Source organism: Enhydra lutris, unplaced genomic scaffold (assembly GCF_002288905.1).
Source record: "Enhydra lutris kenyoni isolate GAN:26980312 unplaced genomic scaffold, ASM228890v2 scaffoldscaffold12, whole genome shotgun sequence".
Taxonomy (NCBI): domain Eukaryota; kingdom Metazoa; phylum Chordata; class Mammalia; order Carnivora; family Mustelidae; genus Enhydra; species Enhydra lutris.
In genome coordinates this window covers 2,521,087-2,543,774 of record NW_019154096.1, presented here as the reverse complement: position 1 = coordinate 2,543,774, position 22,688 = coordinate 2,521,087, and the positions used below count along the sequence as shown (strand labels likewise).

The following is a 22,688-nucleotide window of genomic DNA, read 5'->3' as shown; positions in this document are numbered from 1 at the left end:
GAGGAGCGGAGTGAGAGAGAGAGAGTATATCTTAGGCAGACTCCATGGCCCAGCGTGGAGCTTGATGCAGAGCTCAATCTCATGACCCTGAGCTGAAATCAACAGTCAGATTCTTAACCTTCTGAGCCACTCAGGTACTGCAAATCTGAATTATTTTAATCATGGTGAGTATTACAATGGGAATTGAATCTGTTAGCCACAATGAAGTACTTATGACCATTAGGAAAACCAGTGAAATATCCAACAGAACCCTATCAAGAAGTAAGGTAGATACGATACTGAAACAATCCTGAGGTGAGACTTTCCTACTATCTTGGAATAAAAATTTTGTTTTTATTATGTTCAGTTAGCCACCATATAGTACATCATTAGTTTTTGATGCAGTCTTCAGTGATTGAGTAGTTGTGTGTAACACTCAGTGCTCATCACAACACGTGACTCCCTTAATACCCATCATCCGGCTACCCCATCCCCCACCTCTCTCCCCTCTGAAACTTTCTGTTTCCTGGAGTCCAGTCTCTCGTGGTTTGTCTCCCTCTCTGATTTCACCTCCTTCAGGTGAAATGGTCTTCCATGTTATCCCTTATATTCCACATATGAGTAAAATCATATGATAATTGTCTTCCTCTGCCTCACTTATTTCACTTAGCATAACTCCCTCCAGTTCCATCCATGTCGATGCAAATGGTGGGTATTCATCCTTTCTGATGGCTGAGTTATATTCCATTGTATATATGGATCACATCTTCTTCATCCATTCATCTGTTGAAAGGTATCTCTGCTCCTTCCATAGTTTGGCTATTGTGGACATTGCTGCTGTGAACATTGGGGTACATGTGTCCCTTATTTCCACTACATTTGTATCTTTGGGGTAAATACCTGGTAATGGAATTGCTGGGTGGTAGGATAGCTCTATTTTTAACTTTTTGAGGAACCTCTGTACTGTTTTCCATAGTGGCTGTACCAGCTTTCCTTCCTACCAACAGCATAAGAGGCTTCCTCTTTCTCCACATCCTGGCCAACATTTTTTGTTTCCTGCTTTGTTAATTTTTGCCATTCTAACTTGTGTATAGTGGTATCTCATTGTGGTTTTGATTTGAATTTCCCTGATGGCTAGTGATGTTGAACGATTTTTCATGTGTTAGCCATTTGTATGTCTTCTTTGGAGAAGTGTCTGTTCATGTCTTCTGCCCATTTTTGACTGGATTACTTGTTTTGTGTGTGTTGAGTTTGAGAAGTTCTTCATAGATCTTGGGTACCAGCGCTTTATCTGTACGGTCATTTGCAAATACCTTCTCCCATTCCCTGGGTTATCTCTTAGTTTTGTTGACTGTTTCCTTTGCTGTGCATAAGATTTTTATCTTGATGAAGTCCCAGAAGTTCATTTTTGCTTTTGTTTCCCTTGCCTTTGGAGACATGTCTTGAAAGAATTTGCTGTGGGCTGATTTCAAAGAGGTTGCTTCTAGGATTTTGATGGATTCCTGTCTCACATTGAGGTCTCTCATCCATTTTGAGTTTATCTTTGTGTATGGTGTAAGAGAATGATCCATTTCGTTCTCCTATATGAGGCTGTCCAATATTCCCAACACCATTTATTGAAGAGGCTGTCTTTTTTCCATTGGATATTTTTTTCCTGATTTGTCAAAGATTAGTTGACCATAGAGTTGAGGGTCCATCTCTAGAGTCTCTGATCTGTTCCATTGGTCTATGTGTCTGTAAATGTGGCAAACAATGCTATCTTGGTAATCACAGCTTTGTAATATAGCATGAAGTCGGGCAACATGATGTCCCAGCTTTGTTTTTCTTTTTCAACATTCCATTGGCGATTCACAGTCTTTTCTAGTTCCATACAAATTTTAGGATTGTTTGTTCTAGCTCTTTGGAAAAGGCCAATGGTATTTTAATAGGGATGGCATTGAAAGTATAGATTGCTCTAGGCAGCATGGACATTTTAACAATGTTTATTCTCCCAATCCATGAGCATGGAACATTTTTCCATCTTTTTGTGTCTTCCTCTATTTCTTTCGTAAGCGTTCTGTAGTTTCTAGAATATAGATCCTTTACCTTTTGGGTTAAGTTTATTCTTAGGTATCTTATGATTTTTGGTGCTGTTATAAGTGGAATCAGTTCCTAATTTCTCTTTCTACAGTTACATTGTTAGTGTGTAGAAAAGCCACTGATTTCTGTGCATTGATTTTGTATCCTGCCACATTAATGAATTGCTGTATGAGTTCTAGTAATTTGGGGGTGGAGTCTTTTGGATTTTCCACATAAAGTATCATGTCATCTGTGAAGAGAGACAGTTTGACTTCTTTGCCAATTTGAATACCTTTTATTTCCTTTTGTTGTCTGGTTGCTACTGCTAGGACTTCTAGTACTACGTTGAACAATAGTGGCAAGAGTGGGCATCCCTATCATGTTCTTGCTCTTAAGGGAAAAGCTCTCAGCTTTTTCCCATTGAGGATGATATTCGCTGTGGGCTTTTCATAGGTGGTTTTTATGAAATTGAGGAGTGTTCCATCTATCCCTACACTCTGAAGAGTTTTAATCAAGAAAGGATGCTGTATTTTATCAAATGTTTTTTCTGCATCAATTGTGAGGCTGATACGGTTCTTTTCTTTTATTAATGTGTTCTATCACATTGATTGATTGGTGAATGTTGAAGCACCCAGGAATAAATCCCACCTGGTCGTGATGTATAATCCTTTTAATGTACTGTCAGATCCTTTTGGCTAGGATCCTGTTGAGTATTTTGGCATCCATGTTCATTAGGGATATTGGTCTGTAATTCTCTTTTTTGATGGGGTCTTTGCCTGATTTTGGGATTGGGGTAATGCTGGCCTCATAGAACAAGTTTGGAGGTTTTCCTTTTGTTTCTATTTTTTGAAACAGCTTCAGTAGAATAGGTATTATTTCTTTTTTAAATGTTTGGTAGAATTCCCCTGGGAATCCATCTGTTCCTGGACTCTTGTTTCTTGGGAGGTTTTTGATTACTGCTTCGGTTTCTTTACTGGTTATTGGCCTATTCAGATTGTATATTTTTTCCTGTTCCAGTCTTGGTAATTTATAAGTTTCCAGAAGGGCATCCATTTCTTCCAGGTTGCTTATTTGTTGGCATATAGTTACTGGTAATAATTTCTAATGATTGTTTTTAATTACTTGGTGTTAGTCATAATCTCTTCTCTTTCATTCATGATTCATTTGGGTCCTTTCTCTTTTCTTTTGAATAAGTCTGGCCAGAGGTTTATCAATCTTATTAATTCTTTCAAAGAACCAGCTTCTGGTTTTGTTGATCTGTTCTGTTTTTCTGGTTTCTATTTCATCTCTGCTCTAATCTTTATTATTTCTCTTCTTGTGGTTGTTTTAGGTTTTATTTGCTGTTAGTTCTCCAGCTCCTTTAGGTTTAAGTTTAGCTTGTGCATTTTGGATTTTCCTAGTTTTTTGAGAGAGGCTTCAATGACTACATAGTTAGGCTCACCTTCGCAGTATCCCATAGGTTTTGGACTGATATGTTTTTCTCATTGGTTTCCATGAATTGCTTAAGTTCTAATTTGATTTCCTGGTTGACCCAATCATTCTTTAGCAAGAGTCTTTTTAACTTCCAAGTGTTTGAATTGCTTCCAGATTTTTTCTTGTGATTGAGTTCCAATTTCAAAGCACTGTGGTCTGATAACATTCTGGGAATAATCTCAGTCTTTTGGTATCAGTTGAGACCTGAATTGTGACCCAGTATGTGGTCTGTTTTGGAGAAAGTTTCATGTGCACTCGGGAAGAGTGAGTTTTCTGTTGTTTTAGTGTGGAATGTTCTGCAAATACATACGAAGTCCATCTGGTCTGATGTGTCATTCAAAGCTCTTATTCTTTTTGTTTTTAGTTTATTTTTGTTTAATTTCTTTTCAGTGTTCCAGAATTCATTGTTTATACACCACACCTAGTGCTCCATGCAATCCGTGCCCTCCACAATACCCACCACCAGGCTCACCCAACCTTCCACCCATCCCCCAAAAGCCCTCAGTTAGTTTCTCAGAGTCCACAGTCTCTCATGGTTCATCTCCTCCTCCAATTTCCCCCAACTCCCTTCTCCTCTTCGTTTCCCCATGTCCTCCATGTTATTCCTTATGCTCCACAAATAAGTGATACTATATGATAATTGACTCTCTCTGCTTGACTTATTTCAGTCAGCATAATCTCCTCCGGTCCCGTCCATGTTGACAGAAAAGTTGGGTATTCTTTCTTTCTTTTTTTTTTTTTTAAGATTTTATTTATTTGACAGAGATCACCAGTAGGCAGAGAGGCAGGCAGAGAGAGAGGAGGAAGCAGGCTCCCTGCTAAGCAAAGAGCCCGATGTGGGGCTCGATCCCAACACCCTGGGATCATGACCTGAGCTGAAGGCAGAGACTTTAACCCACTGAGCCACCCAGGTGCCCCAGGTATTCATTCTTTCTGATGGAGGCATAATACTCCACAGTATATATGGACCACATCTTCTTTAGCCATTCATCCATTGAAGGACATCTTGGTTCTTTCCATAGTTTGGTGACTTGTGGCCATTGCTGCTATGAACATTGGGGTACAGATGGCCCTTCTTTTCACTACATCTGTATCTTTGGGGGTAAATACGCAGTAGTGCAATTGCAGGGTCATAGGGTAGCTCTATTTTTAATTTCTTAAGGAATTTCCACACTGTTCTCCAAAGTGGCTGCACCAACTTGTCTTCCCCTTTCTCCACATCCTCTCCAACACTTGTTGTTTACTGTCTAGTTAATTTTGGCCATTCTAACTCGTGTAAGGTGGTATCTCAGTGTGGTTTTGATTTGAATCTCCCTGATGGCTAATGATGATGAACATTTTTTCATGTGTCTGATAGCCATTTGTATGTCTTCTGCCCAGTTTTTGACATGATTATCTGTTTTGTGTGTGTTGAGTTGGAGGAGTTTTTTATAGATCTTGGATATCAGCCCTTTTTACTGTCATTTGTGAATATCTTCTCCCATTTCATGGGTTGCCTCTTTGTTTTGTTCACTGTTTCCCTTGCTGTGCAGAATCAAAGCTCTTATTTCTTTATTGGTCTTCTGCTTAGACTCTCCATTGCTGGGAGTGGTGTGTTGAGGTCTCCTGCTATTAATGTATTATTATTAGTTTGATTCTTAATTTTGGTTAGCAGTTGGCTTATATAGTTGGCTGCTCCCATGTTAAGGGAATAGATATTTACAGTTGTTAGGGAAGACCCTTTAAGTATGACATATAGTGTCCCTCTGCATCTCTTACTACAGTATTTGGTTTAAAATCTAATTTGTGTGATATAAGAATTGCTACCCCTGCTTTCTTTTGAGGTCCATTGGCATGATAAATGGGTCTCCATCCTCTCACTTTCAATCTGGAGGTGTCTTTAGTTTCAAAATGAGTCTCTTGTAACCTGCGTATGTTTGGGTCCTGTCTTTTTATCCAGTCTGCAACCCTGTGCTGTTTCATGGGACCATTTAGGCCATTCACACTGAGGCTAACTATTGAAAGAGATTAATTTAGTACCATGATATTGCCTGTAAAGTCCCTGTTTCTATAGAAATTGTCTTTGTAAATTTCTGGTTTATGTTACTCTTGGGCTTTTCTTTTATAGAGTCCCCCTTAAAATTTCTTGCAGAGCTGGCTTGCTAATCACATCTTGTTTCAGTTTCTGCCAGCCCTGGAAGTTATTTATCTCTCTATTCTGAATGACAGACAGCCTTGCTGGATAAATATTCTTGGCTATATTTTTCTTATTTAGTACCCTGAATATGTCTTGCCAGCCTTTTCTGTCTTTCTATGTCTCTGTGGTTAGGTCTGACATTATTCTGATGTTGCCCCCTCAATATGTAAGAAATCTCTTCCCCCTAGCTGCTCTCAGAATAACTTCTTTGGTTCTGAGGTTTGTAAGTTTTACTATTATATGCTGGGATGCTGGTCTATTTTTTATTGATCTTGGTTGGGGTCCTCTCTGCCTCTTGGACACAACTGCTTATTTCCGTACTCAAATTAGGGAAGTTCTTGACTATAATTTGCTCAAAAATACCTTCTAGGCCTTTCTCTCACTCTCTAGCCACCTCCTCAGAGATCCCAATAATTCTGACACTGGAAAGTTTCACGGTGTCATTGATCTAAGTCTGATCTCATGGGCTTCTGGCTATTTATCCCTGTCCTCCTGGGCTTCCTTCCTTTCTGTCAATTTATCTTCGAGATCACAAATTAGTTCTTCTGTCTCATTTACCCTGGCTGTTGCAATATCCAGTTTAAACTGTATCTAATTCATGCTTTTTTAAGTTTGGTCTGATTAGGTCTCATTTCTATGCTCAGAGATTCTATATTGTCACCAGTAGTTTTCTCAAGCCTAGCTATTGACTTCATAATTGCTGTCCTGAAGTCTCTCTCTGACATCTTGCTTATATCCATATCCATTTGGTCTGTGGCAGAAGCCATCATCTGTAGTTCTTTTCTTTGTTGGGAGGTCCTCCTCCTCATCTTTTTTTTTTTTTTTTTAAGATTTTATTTATTTATTTGACAGACAGAGATCACAAGTAGGCAGAGAAGCAGACAGATAGAGAGAGGTGGAAGCAGGCTACCTGCAGAGCATAGAGCCCGACGTGGGGCTCGATCCCAGGACACCAGGACCATGACCTGAGCCGAAGGCAGAGGCTTTAACCCACTGAGCCACCCAGGTGCCCCCCTCCTCCTCGTCATCTTGTTGAGGGATGGTTGAAGGAATGTACAGAGTCCAAAATATCAACCATGACTCAAGCAAGATGCACCCTAGGAAAATCCAGAGTGGTTGGAAGCCACTGCTGAAAAGACAAAGCAGAAGAAACGCACAGCACAAGAATAAAATTTATAAAATTTTTAAAAAAATTTAGAAAGAAATTAAAAATTTAAAGAAGGGGGCCTAGGGGACGGGGGAGCTATAATCTCTCAGTGTGGACAAAGTAGGGTGTTTGAGTTGTTCCTGGGTGTAATTTATTCTGTTTGTTAGAGGTCTCTACTTGCCAAATTACAGGTAAAGTAAAACTTGTGTATCTATATATAAAAGAGAAATAAATAGGGAATAGGGAAAAAAAGGAGTATAATGAAGTATATACCCAAAAAATGTAGGTGGAAAAAGTACAAGTTAAAAGCTACTATGAAGGATGATATAGTAAACATCTAGTTGAAATGACAAAAAGGTAAAAAGAAAAATCATAGAAGAAGCATAAGAGGAAGAATAAAAAGAAAACAGTTGTATCTGAAAAATAAGCTGTGAGGCAACAACTAGACCTCAATATACTATTTTCCCCTGGTGTTTACACCTTTATAGGAACCACAGGGTTGTCGTTCTCTTGTTCTTCCAGACTGTCTTCTGGGGAAAGGGCCTGCCGCACCATTTCTCAGTAACTCTGCTTGAGCAGAGTTGCCCTGCCCCGTGTGTGTTTGGTGGGGGCAGGCTGGGCTCCATGGAAACCAGTTTTTTCCCCTGCTGCACCATTTCTCAGTAACTCTGCTTGAGCAGAGTTGCCCTGCCCCGTGTGTGTTTGGTGGGGGCAGGCTGGGCTCCATGGAAACCGGTTTTTTGAGCTTTTGTTCCCTTGCAGTTTTCCACACCTCCTCCCAGGGTCTGAGCAAAAATGGCTGCACCCAAACCTCTGTCCAGAGCAGAGAAATCACAGTCTGTTCTTGTCACTAAACCCTCCAAAACCGTCTGTTTCTGTATGTGTCCCTGAAAACCACCACCTCCCATAGTGCATACCCACAGCAGCTCTGTCAGAGGTCGTCCCAGGGACCCAGGCATGTCCTGGCCCTTTGTGTTTCTAAAACCGTGAGCGGGCCCCAGCCCCAGGTTCACACGCACACCTGCAGCACCTAGATCCTGCCTGAGCTGCTCTAAAGCCCTGCCCAGCTGCTACCATGCTGCGAGTTTTCACCCAGTCCCAGTATGTAGGCCATTTTTGTGCTCCTGTGTTGTATTGCTTTACCGGTGCCAGCTTATGGCAGCTCCCTTCCTGTTCTGTTTATCTTCCGATACATCCACAGAATCAGAACTCCACCCTTCCTACCTTGGGACAGGTGGTGTTTTTCTGCTTGTAGAGATCCAGATATATATTCTTACATCTCAGGCTGATTTCATGGTTGTTCAGAATGGTTGATAGATATCCAGCTAAAGTTAGGGTACCAGTTGATACTCCTCTGCCATCTTGCCTCCCTGTCTTGGATTAAAATTGATGCTAAGTTTCTTTTTCTCAGAAATAGCTGCATTTAGTGGTGCATTCTGAAACCAGCTATTCGTTTGATAATCACTTCCAGAATTCTCCTTATCACAGACACAGAATGTCAGTGAGCACTGGTGACATTTCATCAAAGCTTTTGTAACTAACTGCTTTCCAGTTTCATTTTTGCTGGGTCATAAGGAACCTGTTATTTTTCAAACCATTCTGGCCACAATAGGAGAAAGATTAAATGGAAACCTGGCCCAGCTCTGCCACTAACCAGAGCTATGACATTTAACCTACCTAGATTGCTCAGCTGAAACATAATTGCTCAAATCCTTTCCGGCTCTAACATTCTAGAAAGCCTCAAATATTATACATACAAGGAAAGTGGTGCTTCCACTGCTCACTGTTTCTGTACTGAGTTGTGACATTATAAATTCTCTGTGCTTTGGGGAACATGGAACTTGAAGGACCTACTTAGCTACCTGTTTAATACTTGCATTAGCACACAATTGAATATTATGGGTCTAGATGATATGGTAAGTTCAGACCTTGTCCTATTAAGGAATGTGTTATTATTATTTATGGCCATTAACAAACCTGGGTGCCATGCATGCACTTGGCCCAACATGGACACACTCCTTTTCCAGCTTCTGTCTTAGGTGTTGCAGACTGATGGACAGAAATGTCACCAGTAAGAGGACAGGGAGGTCTTCCTTTTCACCACACAATAGATGCTGTAAAATAATTTGGAGAATGTCTGTCCAGAGCTTTCCATGTCAAGTTACACCAGGCTTAGGTAAATACATTAAACACATTTTTTTTAAAGTTCCTCTTTACTGTGTCCAGAGTAAATGAGGCACTCGCCACACTGACAGCCACCCAAAGCCCTTCCAGCAGTGGGTGGGGAGCATATTGGTATATTCACCCAGAAAATTAGAGTTTAAGAAATATGAGCATTATCCCAGTTAAGCAAAATGAAATGAAAAGCAATATGAAAAAAAGTATCATTTTCATAGATACACTTTTACAGTCAGGAAGAAAGAATTTTCATTACAATATGTCTTTTACATGAGGTTTTGAGGGGCTAAGAACTGCTGCTTGCGCGTGAGAAATTATGAGCATCAGTCCAACAACTAAGTACCATTTAGTGCATTTGGAAAACTTAAAACTGTGATTCCAAATTTGTTTGATGGAGACATGTTTCTGCAGGATCGAGACATGTTTCTGCAGGTGGTGGGGAGGAGGAGAAAAATAAGAATGGCAGAAAAAGGTCTGTGAGTGTTCAAATGGAAATATGCAGACATGATAACATCTGTTGGGAAGGTCTGAATATTTGTATAATACAGAATCTCTAAAGGGATTCTGGAGGTTGCGGTAGGCAGCCTGAGTTTAATCAGAGAAGTGGAGAGCCTCATTGGTTTCTATGACATTTCCTGGGAGAATTAATAATGCTGATACAGAAAAGCTTCCTCTTCCCTTGAGGCCTTGAGAAGGGACTGGAGAGGTGACTGCCTTTCAGTGTTAGCCATGATGATGCTGGGCAGTGGGTGGCTTTCTAAAGTGGCTGGCTTTCTAAAGTGGCTGGCTCTGCTCCCTTACTCTTTAACACTGATGCCCAGAGTCCATGGGTGGAGGGAAGCTTCCTTTCCAGAGTTTGGCTTTTTTCTTGCTTCTCTGTGAGCACCATCACCTTCCCAGGCACTAAAGCCAGGAGCAGTTAATTAAGGGAGTGAACAGTTCTGCAAAATCCAGGCCAGGTGATGACTAGGGATTTGTTCACTCACCTCTCACCTGTGCTGTTGTTTTATATCAAATCTGCTTTTGCCTTATAAATAGAAGACCTGAATCTATCAGCAGATTTTATGTCCTGGAGAAATACTTACTCCTCCTTGCTGTATGCTTCCTCTGCTGTGTTTCGTGTCAAAGGGGAACGTGCTTCCTGATGTTTTATGGAAATGATCTATTTTATTCAGACTCCTCAGAATCTAAGAGCACCTCCTTAGGCAGGCTCAGGAGTTCCCATGGTGTGTCCAAACTGGTTCCATTCTTTCTCCCAAATAAAAGTGATACCAAAAGACAAATGTAAAATCTAGGTACCACAGCCCTCATGTTGTGTCAGTAAGGTGACAAATGATAACCCACCAGTGCTTGGCACACAGTGTGTTCATTTAGTGTTTGAGTGTTTAATACAACACTTCCTAGTATACCAGTCCTCTTTCATATGAAGGCAGGAAGTGAACCCCTACTATTACAGGGAAGCAAATTTGCCCTGAGCAAGGAAGAACCTTTTAGAATGAGAGCTGTGTAAAGTTTAAAATCATTTGGGAGAGTGATTTTTTTGTCGGTGGTGTTTAAGGAACTCAGGATGGCCCCAAGTCAGGGAAATGACAGGGGTGGAGTGAAGTGATTCAAACTGCCTGCTGACTCTGAGGTTCTGTAATCCTAAAGCAGGGGACTTGTCAGCCACCTGGAAATCTGCAGGTGTTAAAGGCTGTAGGGCAGGGTTTGCATTGCCCTTAGACTAAACCCTCCTCAGGTTATTATAAAGCCTCCCCACTGTAAGTGAAATGGGAAAAGAAGAGAGTGAGAATGTTAGTTAAATAGTTTAATCAGAGCAGTTTTACAATTCTAAAATTAACAAGCAGACTTGTAATAAAAGAGCTCCAATGTTTGCAAAATGATCTTGCTTCCATTCTGAATCTCTTTTTTATTTGTAAAGATAAGCATTATATTTAAAAGGACTCGAAATGGAGTAATTGATAATTGTCATCCGTGTTTTTTGATGCAACTGATGAAATCCCTGAATGGATATTGCTTCAGCTTTGATATTAAAAAAATGGCCTGACAAGAAGTCCTTAATCAGCAACTGATCACAGGTGGCCAAAAGAAAGAGAAAAACCCAAAACTACTGTCAAGTTCATAATGTATCACATTGTTGGTGGATGACACTGGCTCCAAATATACAAGTAAGCCCACGACACTTTATTACTATGAATATAATTATCATGAAAGTTCTCTCACGTTGATCAACTTGCTTCTGGAGGTTTTCTTTGTTCTTTTAAACTTGCATAATAAACATGCAATGAATTATTTCTTTTGAAAGTATATTTTTTTTGCAGTCTTTTTGTTTTCATACAAAGATTTCATAAAGTTGCAGTGTTGCATCAGAGCATTACCAAAATAAGAGCAGGAGCACATGGGGAGGGTAAATGTGAATTTAGCGAATGAGAAGAGCCTCCTCTAGTCCTGAGACAGGCCACCCGTCTTTTTTTTTTTTTTTAAAGGTGCGCACAAACTGCTTTTCTTACCCTCCCCAACCAGAGAAAAGAATAAAGAAAAAAAAAAACACAAAATCAATCTAACTAAGGAAAGAAAAAAAAAATCGACATAAAGAAAATAAAGATGTTTTCTCATGCACATATCTTCTGCATAGCTCAACCCACATATAGTAAGGCACTATTTCCCTTCGTAACTGGTGTCCACGGCAATCTCTTAAGTGCTACAGTGCTCTGTGACCATCAGAGAGTTCCTTTCAGGATGGTGAAATAAAGAGGCCGGATGAGTGTGGCTGTTATGCTTCTCTGTGACTGTCCCAAAGCTCAAGGGGACTTCCAGGAGTCTCGGAAGGAAATTGGTCTGTTGGCATTATGATCAAGAGTGTCCGAAATGGTGTTTTCCACAGTTCCTAGTTTGTCTGTTTAGGAGTTTAGGTTATTATTCAGTCTTTATTCTCAAAGAAAATACAGAAGGTGGGGGGAAAAGCCTGGTCAGGTCTTCAGAAACAGAGTTCACTGCTCCCAGAAAGAAGAGAATGCTGGCAATTCACAAATTCAGCAGGATGTTTCCAAGAGAGCAGAGACAGAGGGAGAGAGACCGAGACAGAAAGAGTGAATGTGTATTTTTTGGTTTTCAGAGGTGATCTGAGTCTGAGTTTAATTTAGCTGGTCCTCATACTGTTTCCGGAAACAGTCTCCTGCTGGGAAAAATTCCCAGCACCTTTCTTGATACATCTTCCAGACATAAGATTCCTGGAAAAGTAAAGGAAATGTATTAACATCAGGTTTTTCCCCCCAAATCTGGGCATCACCCCAAAACAGAAGATAGAAACGCAAATTTGTTGCATGTATATATCTAGGTAATTGTGTGATTACGCATAATTTACATGATTGGAAAAGCCCATATTCATTTAGAGAGTTCTTTTTTTTTTTTTTTTAAAGATTTTATTTATTTATTTGACAGAGAGATCACAAGCAGGCAGAGAGGCAGGTAGAGAGAGAGGAGGAAGCAGGCTCCCCGCTGAGCAGAGAGCCCGATGCGGGGCTCGATCCCAGGACCCCGAGATCATGACCTGAGCCGGAGGCAGTGGCTTAATCCACTGAGCCACCCAGGCGCCCCCCACAAATAAGTTTTTTTAAAGACATTACTATTAACTGTATCCTTCAAATTCAAACTATTAACAACTGGAGGCAAATATCTGCAGAGGGAGAATTTCAAATACTTAAGGAGAACCTTAGACATTTCATACAAAATTATTTTTAACTGACCCTCATAATGTGGGTTGAAGTTCATCTGAAATCATCTGCTGATTAAGCAATCAAAGACATTATACTTAGCAAATCCCAAACTCAGCATGTTGAGCTAATAAAAGCTTAAAATTTTTATGTGAACTTACAATTTTACCCTTTCTACAAAGGCGATTTTTGCACACTCATTCAGGATAACAGGAATTTCTTTAGTAATACTACGACTAATATCTGAAAGTAATTCCAATTCTTCGTATTTCACACACACATATGCCCACCGTGTATGGATTCTCTGTCATTTCTTTCAGAAGATGGTGTGTGGTCACTGTTTACCTACCTGTCCTGTGTGCTCTGTTTCATCTTTGTTTATGAGATACATCAGAAAAAACCTACAGATACAGAGAGACTAATCAGAAATGGATGGAATGGAAATGTCAAACACACAGATAATTCTGATTGGGCTACAAGCTAAGTCTTCACTCTGTCGGGAGGCCAAAGAAATGGAACAAATGGCAAGGCAAAAAAACCAAACAAACAAAAAAAAACCATGCCATGGGAACCAAAAACTTAACCTTTTTTAAAAGCTTTTTTTCAGAGGAGCTAAAATGTGTGCATAGATCATGTTATTCCTCTTGAGAGCTGCTATCTGCCACGCTTGGTGCCATATCCCACCTTCAAGGGTATCCATATTTATTCACTCAGGGGCCAGGAATCCCAGTCCCCACTTAGAGAACCAGGGATCAAAAAGTTTAAATAACTTGCCAAATGCCTCAAGACTGTGAATTCCAAAGCCTGCTTTTTTTTTTCCCCCCCTTTTTGCTACAATGCTACTCTGCATCTCTTCTGTTTGATACTAAAACTGGGTTAGAAAGTAAGAATTCTATTTTACCAAACTGCAGTTTGGGCTAGTTGTAAGCAATAGATTTCTGTGTGTGTGTGGTTTTTTTTTTTTTAAATGCAGCTTTTGACTCTGTTAAAATATAGTGCCTAAAGAGATAATAGTGCCTCAAGAGATCTGTAGGTTTTCAGAAAAGAAAAATGGAGATTTATAGATCTCTAGGAAGCAGCTGGAGTCTCCCTACTTGAAATGGGAAACATGGCCAATGCTCTCTAAGAGGCTAAGCATGTATTCCACTTATTCGAATTTTTCCATCTTTCCATTTCACGTTCTAGAAGGTATCGTTCACATGAATGGCTGCAAGTTCTTTTCTTAGGTGTACCTCCTCTTGGGGACAAGAGAACCACTAACTGTGGGTCTTTCTCTCAAAGCCTGAGCCCAGTTATATAAAAAAAGGAAGCCATAGCTCTCTTCTGTTTCTGAGAGACAGGGAGAGGCTGAAGAGTCCGAGACAGGCACACTCACAGGTAATTGGCCAGATTGTGTTCCTGTAAAGTGTGAGTTTCAAAGCCGTGTGGTACTGTGTCGAAGTAATCGTTGCCTATCCCGCAAATAAAGCATTTGGTCTAGAAGACAAAGGGAAATATTAAAATGTCAGATATCAAAAAGCAAAAACAAAGGAACACACAACTCCCCAATGGGGCAGCTGTTTGGTTTACTCTGTATTGTATAAGGTCATGAGGGAAGACTGTGCTAAGCGCATGAGTATTAATGTAACTGTGGCCTCAACTGTATCTTGCTGGAGGCTTAAAGGACATAGGTACCAGCGACAAGTAACAGATGGAGAAAGAAGGGTCCATAATGATGGTGGTAAAGCTCTGTCTTTTCCTTATTTTCTCTCCCCCAAGTGAGAATGCCTAAGACTTAGCGATCACTCTTGTTCATGACATTGACTGAAATTAGGTAGGCAGGATTCAGTGTGTCCTTGACGAAGACCACAAACTTGTACCTACCTGAACAAAGTCTGATGACCCAGGGGAGAAAGGTACAGATGACTCACATTTGGGGAGGGCCAAATCAAATACCAGGCTGTGGGGGTGTTCAGTCCACGCCTGAGAGGGTCTGCCGTGTGCCAGGCACCGTGCTAGATACAGAATTAACCAGTGAACAGGTACTGGGGTAACTTTCTACTCTAGAGATAGGGTGCTGCTCCTTCTGCTCCCTGCTCGTTCGCACCGCATCTCTTAGGGCGGCACCTGCTTAGGTCTGCCGTCCACAGGACTGGCATGCAAGACCCCCCAAGAAGCAGGCTTTCTGTTTTATTATTAGAATTTTTTATGTATCAACTGGAGTGAATTTAATCATTGTGGCCTTCATGTGGCTCCAGATGCTCATCTTCCTTGCAAATTAGAAACTGTTTAATATCACTGAAGGCATATTTACGATGCCTTAGATTTTAGGGCCTCGACTAGAGATGATTTAAGATAATTTATTGAATTCTCTCTGCCTTATTGATCAACGACTGTGGACAGCGATAGGCCACATTCAGCAGTAGGTCTGTACGGCACTCGATGGGCTCTCACATGACAGCTCACCCATGGACTTGCCCTTCCTCTTTGTTACTCCTCTCGTAGTTACTCTGGGTGTAACTCAGCCACCATCTGTCTGGTAGCTCACGCTGGAATTCTGGGAATCCTTCCTGCTTGCTCCAAACCCCCTGTCCTCTGCATCTTGCCAATCACCCACTTGTCACACCAACTCCAAAGTACTGCTTGAATCCGTCTGGCCCCTACATCTTTGATTTCTTCAGCAGGAGCCTCATAATCTCTGCCTGAAAAAATGCTCACAGCCCACTTCTCTGCCCCTGATCTTCCCAGTTGCTAATGTACTCCCTATGTTTTAAGCCATAGTAATCTTTGCAAAATGTAAACCCTCCCGTAACCTGCTTAAAACCCATTTCTGGTTTTCCACAGCCTCTAAGTTCTATAAAGTTCTCCTCTGAGTTATTAGAAAGGACTCAACATAGGGCTCTGCAGTTGCCTGTTTACTTGTCAGTGAACCCATAATTTTGAATTGGTGGTTCTCCCTCTCCTTGAGGGGTTGATGGTGCCTTATTACTTTGCACACACCTGGAGCCCCACAGTTCCCGCCTAGCAAACTGGTCGGTGGTATGCACTGCCTGGATCGGAAGCAGGCTAAGGCAGTCCCCTGTTGCTTATGTCTTCCACCTACTTTCTCCCACATTTATGAATCTTGGATAAAGACAGTAGGGGAGACAAGTGCCCACAGCAACAAAGCCGAGTCAGCCACAGAAAGACTCACCTCCATGTCTTCTTTGACTTGCTCCTGTTGGTCTCTTAGTTCTCCAAAAGCATCAATAATTAAACCTAGTGTTCAATAAAAACACACTCTAATCTTTATCAACCAGAGAAGAATAATTAAATTCACAGCCCCTTGGCTAATCCTTCCAAGAACAGGGAAAATGTACAGCCGTGCCGGGAGAAGTTCAGTGTGGCACAAGTTGTGAGCACACACCCGATACTCCTCCCAGGGCAGCAGCCTTCTCTCTGGGGGCAGGAAAGGGGTTTCAAAATAAAGGGACAGAGCAGGAAAAACCCTTTGTTACCTTGGCACATACAGAGGATAGGTTTCCTGCTACTTCACTGTGAGAAAGAGCACTTGTGATTTCTGGTTGGAAAGTGCCAAAAACTCCACTAATGAGATTTTCGAGTACCAATTTGGGAATCAAACATTACCATATTAACTGAGGAACGTGCCTCAAATCATTCTTTTCACAAATTCCTGACAGATAAACTCACCAGCACATTATTAACCGTGTCAGCCAGAAATTAACTGCCCTGCGCCATTTTCCCTCAGACCCTTTTCCTTCTCGGACTCACAGGCTGCACCTCTTCCAAGGGATTTATGAGTTTGCTCTCTTATAAAACACATCATTGTTACACTCAGTGAAGACAGGATGGATTATGCATCCTTTAAACTTGTTCGTGTATTTTACTGGAAAAAAATTACAGTACCGTTTTGTGCCTGTACGACCTGGAGGATAATATCATGTTCGCAGACACTTAATTCAAGCCAGGATCAATGGATGAACAGAAAGAGATAAGTAAGAGTGATTTTTCTGAGGGAGGAAAACACCACATTGCAAGCGTCCCTGGAGTGAAGGGAAGAACTGGGGGTCAGTATGGCATTCAGCTTTTAAGTGAGGGCTCTGGGTCCAGACACCCTGCCTGGGTTTGGATTCCAGCCCTGACACTTCTTAACTGTGTCCTTTGGCCAAGTTACTTAAACTTGTTATGGCTTAGTTTCTGGAAATGTAAAAACCACCATTCTCACTGGGTGCGTGAGGGTAGAGTTCATACCTGTGGCAGGCATGTAACAGATACCCAACAATGGTAGCCTTAAGATTATTTAGGAAGCACAATCTTGAATTAGGTACTATCTGGATACTTGTGTATAAATATCACTTCTTTTAAAAGAAAAAAAAGCTTTCAATAATCTACTGTAGCTTAGAGATTTATATAATTTGCATTTGAAAGATCCAAAGGAGTTACACTGCTCACCCACCCAACACTGTGTCAGTAAGTGGCAGGGCAGAGAGTCAAACTGAGGGAAGTGCTTCTTTTATCAGGTTATGGGAAAAGAGCCCCATACCCATCTTCCCCTACACCCAGGGTCCCATGCTTCTTTGATTTTCCTTCTACAGACTTTGAAGGAAGAAATCCTGAAAGGAAAAATTCTATTTGGCTTTTGCAGAGAGCACTTGACATTCCTACCCCACCGTAATGTTACTTAAACAATAGGTGGCTCAAATTCTAGATCCTCTGGTGCTTCAGTGAAGACAATGCTTACCTTGTATTATGGCCAAGAGAATGACAATCACGAAGAAGAAGAAGGTGATGTCAAAGATGATTCGATAGATCTCATATTCATCGCCTGCTGGGTCTTCGATTTCATCACCGATCCCTCCTCCAGCACGTACCCCGACATACATGTGGAACATATAGCACTGGAAAGGAGAGAAACGGTCACTGCTTGAGGAACACTGCAAACCTAAGATTCTCCCTCTAGTTCCTAATCCTCACTCTGGAAATGGTGAGAATCTTTGCATTCTACATTGCCTCTTTTTGTTTCAGTATCTGTGATTGTGACGCAAATACTTGGCTCCTACACTCTGCTGCCTTTTAAACAAAACCCCGCACTGCACACTCTGCTTAGCACCTTCTGTCACACTTTGCGGAGAATGAATAATACCTCACTAGCATCTGGCATAAGGTGATCCTATTAAGATCACATTAAAGTCCACAAATCTATGTTTAATCACTCTGTTCATGTTTTTAGCATAATAGACATAGGAAGGAGGAAGTAAAAGTAAATGTATAATCGGATGGAATCTCAGAAATTTAAACTAGAAAAAACCAAACTCCATAACCCTCAACATCCCCTCATCTGTCATGTATGGAATGGGATGCTGAAATTTTTCTACTCGAACGTGAATAATAATGAAGAGAGGAGAGGCAGGGAGGAAATAACAGCTCATTGTTTAAAGTGTGAAACGTTAAAGCAACCAGTAATAAGTACAGCTTCAAGTGCCTGCTGCAGAACAGGGAGGGGTTTCTCAGCATCAGCCCCGTTGACATTCTGGGCCAGATCACTCTTTGTGTGGGGTCTATCCTATACATCATAGGATTTCTTTTTTCATCATGGGATATTTTAAAAGGATCTCTAGCCTCCACCCACTCAATGCCAGTCACACCCCAGCCTGCAGATAACCAAAAGTGTCTGCAGACATTGCCAGGTGTCCCCTGGGGGGCAAAATCAGAACAGTTGAGAATCAGTGGCTGTAAGCATCCATGGTTGATCTTTATTCAGGATAAGTTCATACTCTCCATATTGGGGCCTCAGATACAGTGACACTTAACCCCTCTCTGGTGATCAGTCATGGGTTCCAAACACCACCCTCCACCCTAACCATGCCCCTCAGATAAACTATCCCAGATTCTAGATCTTGGTTTGCACATGCTCCTTACCTTGAATAATCATTCCACGTTCTTTTTTTTTTTTTTTTTTTTCAAAGATTTTCAAAGATTTTATTTATTTATTTGATAGATCACAAGTAGGCAGAGAGTTAGGCAGAGAGAGAGAGGAAGGGAAGCATGCTTCCTGCTGAGCAGAGAGCCCGATGTGGGCTCCATCCCAGGACCCTGAGATCATGACCTGAGCCGAAGGCAGAGGCTTTAACCCACTGAGCGACCCAGGTGCCCCTCACTCTACATTCTTATGCATTCCTTTCATCCCTTCGACCCTCAGTGAATAACCCTTCCTCCATGAGACTTTCTTAAACTGTTCCAGACACTCTGATTTACCCAACTGATGTCACCCACCAGTGCAAGACACATTTACCCACTGTCTGCCATAATGAAGGGAGCAAAGGCCTTGAAAGTGTTCTCTTGGGGAAACATCACAATCCCCTGATTTTCTTCTACATTTCTGGCCATTCCTTCTCAGCCTCCTTGGCCACTTCTTCATCTCCCTGTCTTTTCATGAACCAGTGCCCTAGAACTGGGTTCTCTGACCTCTGTTCTTTTAGGACACTTCCTAGGGGAATGTGCCCAGGTTCATACTTAAGTTCTCATCTCTGCGCTAATCACTTAAATACATTTCTGTTTACATCATGGGTCTCCTTCCTGAATTCCATCCAGACTTGTATCTCCAATTCACCTAGTTTTGGTGCTTTATGATCTCTCTCACTCAACTAGGATTGGTTTCATTACGAGAACTATTTTGGTTACTGCTCTATTATCAGTTCCTAGAAGAAGGTCCAGCACATGCTAGGAACTTACAAATCACTTGTGGGATGAACGAGGAGTGAAAAATCATGACTGATCAGTGTTCTCATGGAGACTTCACTGCCTCAACCTATATAAACCTCAGATTCTCAGATCACCTTAAAAAGCACGAACTGCAGTCATAGAACCGGCAGCAAGGGGACGCCACAATGCTCAATAGTTCAACAGCTAATAATGATAGATATAGCTAAAAAGTTTCCTGGGTCAGATGCCTGGAATTTAATGAACAAAATTTTTAAAAAACTGGGTCACTCAGAAAGGAAGTTTGTCAGTCTGGCACACAATGAACAGAGTATATCACAAGGCAGCTCTACACCCACCCCTACCCCTGGCCAACCCAGAACTGTTCTGGAGCTCAGGTATTGGGCCACTCTTGCAGAGAGGCCTAGAAAGCCAATCTTTAGAGCCCAATGAGACCAGTGGTGCCTAAACTAAACTACGCATCTGTATCACCTACAGGCATAAACACTGGGAATTCCTGGTACTCCCTACTGAACTAAACTCTGGAAGTAAAATTTTGAAGACTGTCTCTTAAAAAAATATCCCTCAGGACATTGCATTAATTTCCAATAACTGTCTAAAACAGTGCTTGAAACACAGAACAGTGGATCTATAGGAAGAGGAAATTTTATTTTCACTATATACTCTTGCATACTGTTAGGATTATTTTTACCATAAGCATTTTTATTAAGAAAAAAGGTCAGGTTGTATATTTTTCTCTAAATCTGTCTTCATATGTGCTTAGTTGTGGGCATGGGAAATAATTATTGCAGCTGCCTACTCTTAGTGAACTAACATAGGCCATCCTTTCCTGGCTTCACCATACTTAGCCAGGTATGTAACTCCTCTGTGGGATGGAGACTCAGTTCTGACACTCTGCCTGGCTCTGGTCTAGCACTTCTCCATATCCAGTTCTGGCCCTTTGGCTCCCACACTCCTGCTATATCCATATTGGGCCAACAGTGTAACACTGCAATGCCCATCCAGGTTCTGTAATGTCCTAGCTTTCCAAGTCTTGCTTTTTTGACAAGTAGGGGATGAAGATCATCTAGCTCCTTCCTTTTGCTAAATCTTGGTAACCAAGACTTTGGATTATAATTTGGCTTCCAATATAGAGTTTGTATTGACTTGTGGCACAAACTCTTAACAAGTAGGGTGTTGATATTCTGACTCATACTTCTGACTCTTAGGAGCCTGGTTAATTTGAGTCTGTCCTCAAATGAACGATTCATTTTTATTTTCTAGACATGCACAGCTGGAGACAAGACCATGGAATGATGCTAAATTACCAAAGTAAGTGTCTACTATTTACTATTCTCAGATTTTCAGATCTCATTCAACTAGCCTCTCCCAGCAATAGCCCAGTCTCTCTGCTCGCCTTCATTCTGTGACAACTCTGATGCCAGAAAAGGCATTCACCAGCAATAAAGACTTAAGGCCATGCTGAAAAGATAAGTAGTCTTAGGGATTTAATTATTTAGGTTTAATAAGATAGTACATTTTAAAAGAATAAAATGCATGGTTCACTTGTGGAATTTTTGATACTGATTTTACCAACCTTTACCTTCACTACCTGCTGAAATAGCAGGTAGATGGCTGCTAGGGTGGACTGTGAGATAGTGTGGTAAACACCCAGAGACATGGGGCAATCAGGCTTTTAGTTGTCAGGTTCTCATTCTGCTTCTGAAAACAGGAAACCTCTTGTTCAGCTTCCTTTTCATAAAATCAGCTCAAACCTGATCATCAGAGCTGGAGAATGAGAAGTAATTCCAGGAGACAAACAGATATACTTTGTTCAGAGAATCTGAGTCACAAGGAAGGAGGGTGCCTGGCATTACAAACACTGGACACAGTTGTTAATTCTCAAGATTTACTATTCTATGGCTTCTGTCACCAGTCACTAATTTCAGTGGTTTCATTCCGGAGTTAAGCACTGTTTGCAACAGCTGTAGGAAACACAGGAGAAACAGTTCCTGGTGGATTGGTGAAGATCTTTATAAGATCTTTATCCTGATCCAAAAAATGGGGGTTGGGGGGAGGCCACGGGGAGAAATAGAGATAGAGACAGAGATTACTTGTTGGGAGAATAAAATAAGTACTGGCACTGGCACTCAGGTGGCTCAGTCAGTTAAGCACCCAACTCCGGATTTTGGCTCAGGTCATGATCTTAGGATCCTGGGATTAAGCCCCATGTAGGACGCCCCATTCGAGCTGGGAGGTCTTTGTCTCCCTCTGCCCCTCCCCTGACTCACTCTGCTTGCTAGCATGCTCTCATTCTCTAAAATGAATAAATAAATCTTAAAAAACAAAAAAACCTAAGCTGGTTACTTACCTAGGAGTGACTCCTTATCTCAACCACCTGAAAAGTTTTTTGGTTTTTTGTTTGTTTGGTTGGTTGCTTTTTTTCCCCCCAAAATACACAGGTCTTGTCAACTCCCTTACAGTATCTGATTCAGGGGATCTGGGGTCTTCCCACAGACCTATGGATTTGTAAAGAGCTGCCCTGGTGAATCCTGTGTGCCTTGGAAGTTGAGAACCACCCCTTTGGAGATGAATGTCTTTATATATATGTCAAGCCAGTTTCCCTGGCTATCTAGCTAAAATCATCTCTCTGCCCAGGACTCTGGAACTTTGGATCATTTTTCACTTTTTCCTCTTACATTCTTGGAGAGGAGGTTCAAATTCTCTCAGGATACTGCTGGCTTAATTAGATTTTCAGGCTCAAAACACCAGGCATGGCCGTGCCTTTTTCCCTGGTGAGTTGTGGGTACTTACTGCAGGGTATGGGTAATATAGAGAACACAAACAAATATCGCCCTGACATATGTTTGTTGAGGCGGCTCCTAAAGGTGGGAGGAGCAACAGTCAGCAAGGGTAAACTTTTGGAGCTTTTAAAAGTAATTAAAGAACATTACTCCTGGTTCTGTATATTAGGGACATTAGGCCTATAGACATGGGAGAAAGTAGGTCATGAATTAAAACTTTTGCATGCTAAAGGAAAACCAATTCCCATTACTATATGGTCTACTTGGACTCTTATTCGCTTCGTTCTGGACCTTTTGCAAACCCCAGTGTCTCAGGTAAAAATTGAAAATGGGTTGGGCCCAGGTGGAACATAAATCAATATTTAAACTAAGTTATCTGCACTAAATGTAAAACTTACTCTGTAGAGGTTTGCTGAAGGTCAAATAAGCTCATATTATCTCTGTTGGAATTTGTTAACAAAAAGATGACTAAACTAATAGTT

The 22,688-nt window shown here is 41.3% G+C and overlaps 1 protein-coding gene across 1 annotated transcript in view; it reads right to left on the bottom strand.

Annotated features, from left to right (window-relative positions):
• Positions 1 to 10,805: 10,805 nt before the first annotated feature.
• Positions 10,806 to 22,688, bottom strand: part of LOC111144745 (ryanodine receptor 2) — a 549,385-nt gene continuing 537,502 nt past the window's right edge. Inside the window, 5 exon segments of the mRNA XM_022499183.1 lie at positions 10,806 to 12,241; positions 13,074 to 13,125; positions 14,100 to 14,200; positions 15,897 to 15,961; positions 17,445 to 17,601. Of these exon segments, the coding sequence (XP_022354891.1) occupies positions 12,146 to 12,241; positions 13,074 to 13,125; positions 14,100 to 14,200; positions 15,897 to 15,961; positions 17,445 to 17,601 (471 nt within the window). The 3' untranslated portion in view covers positions 10,806 to 12,145.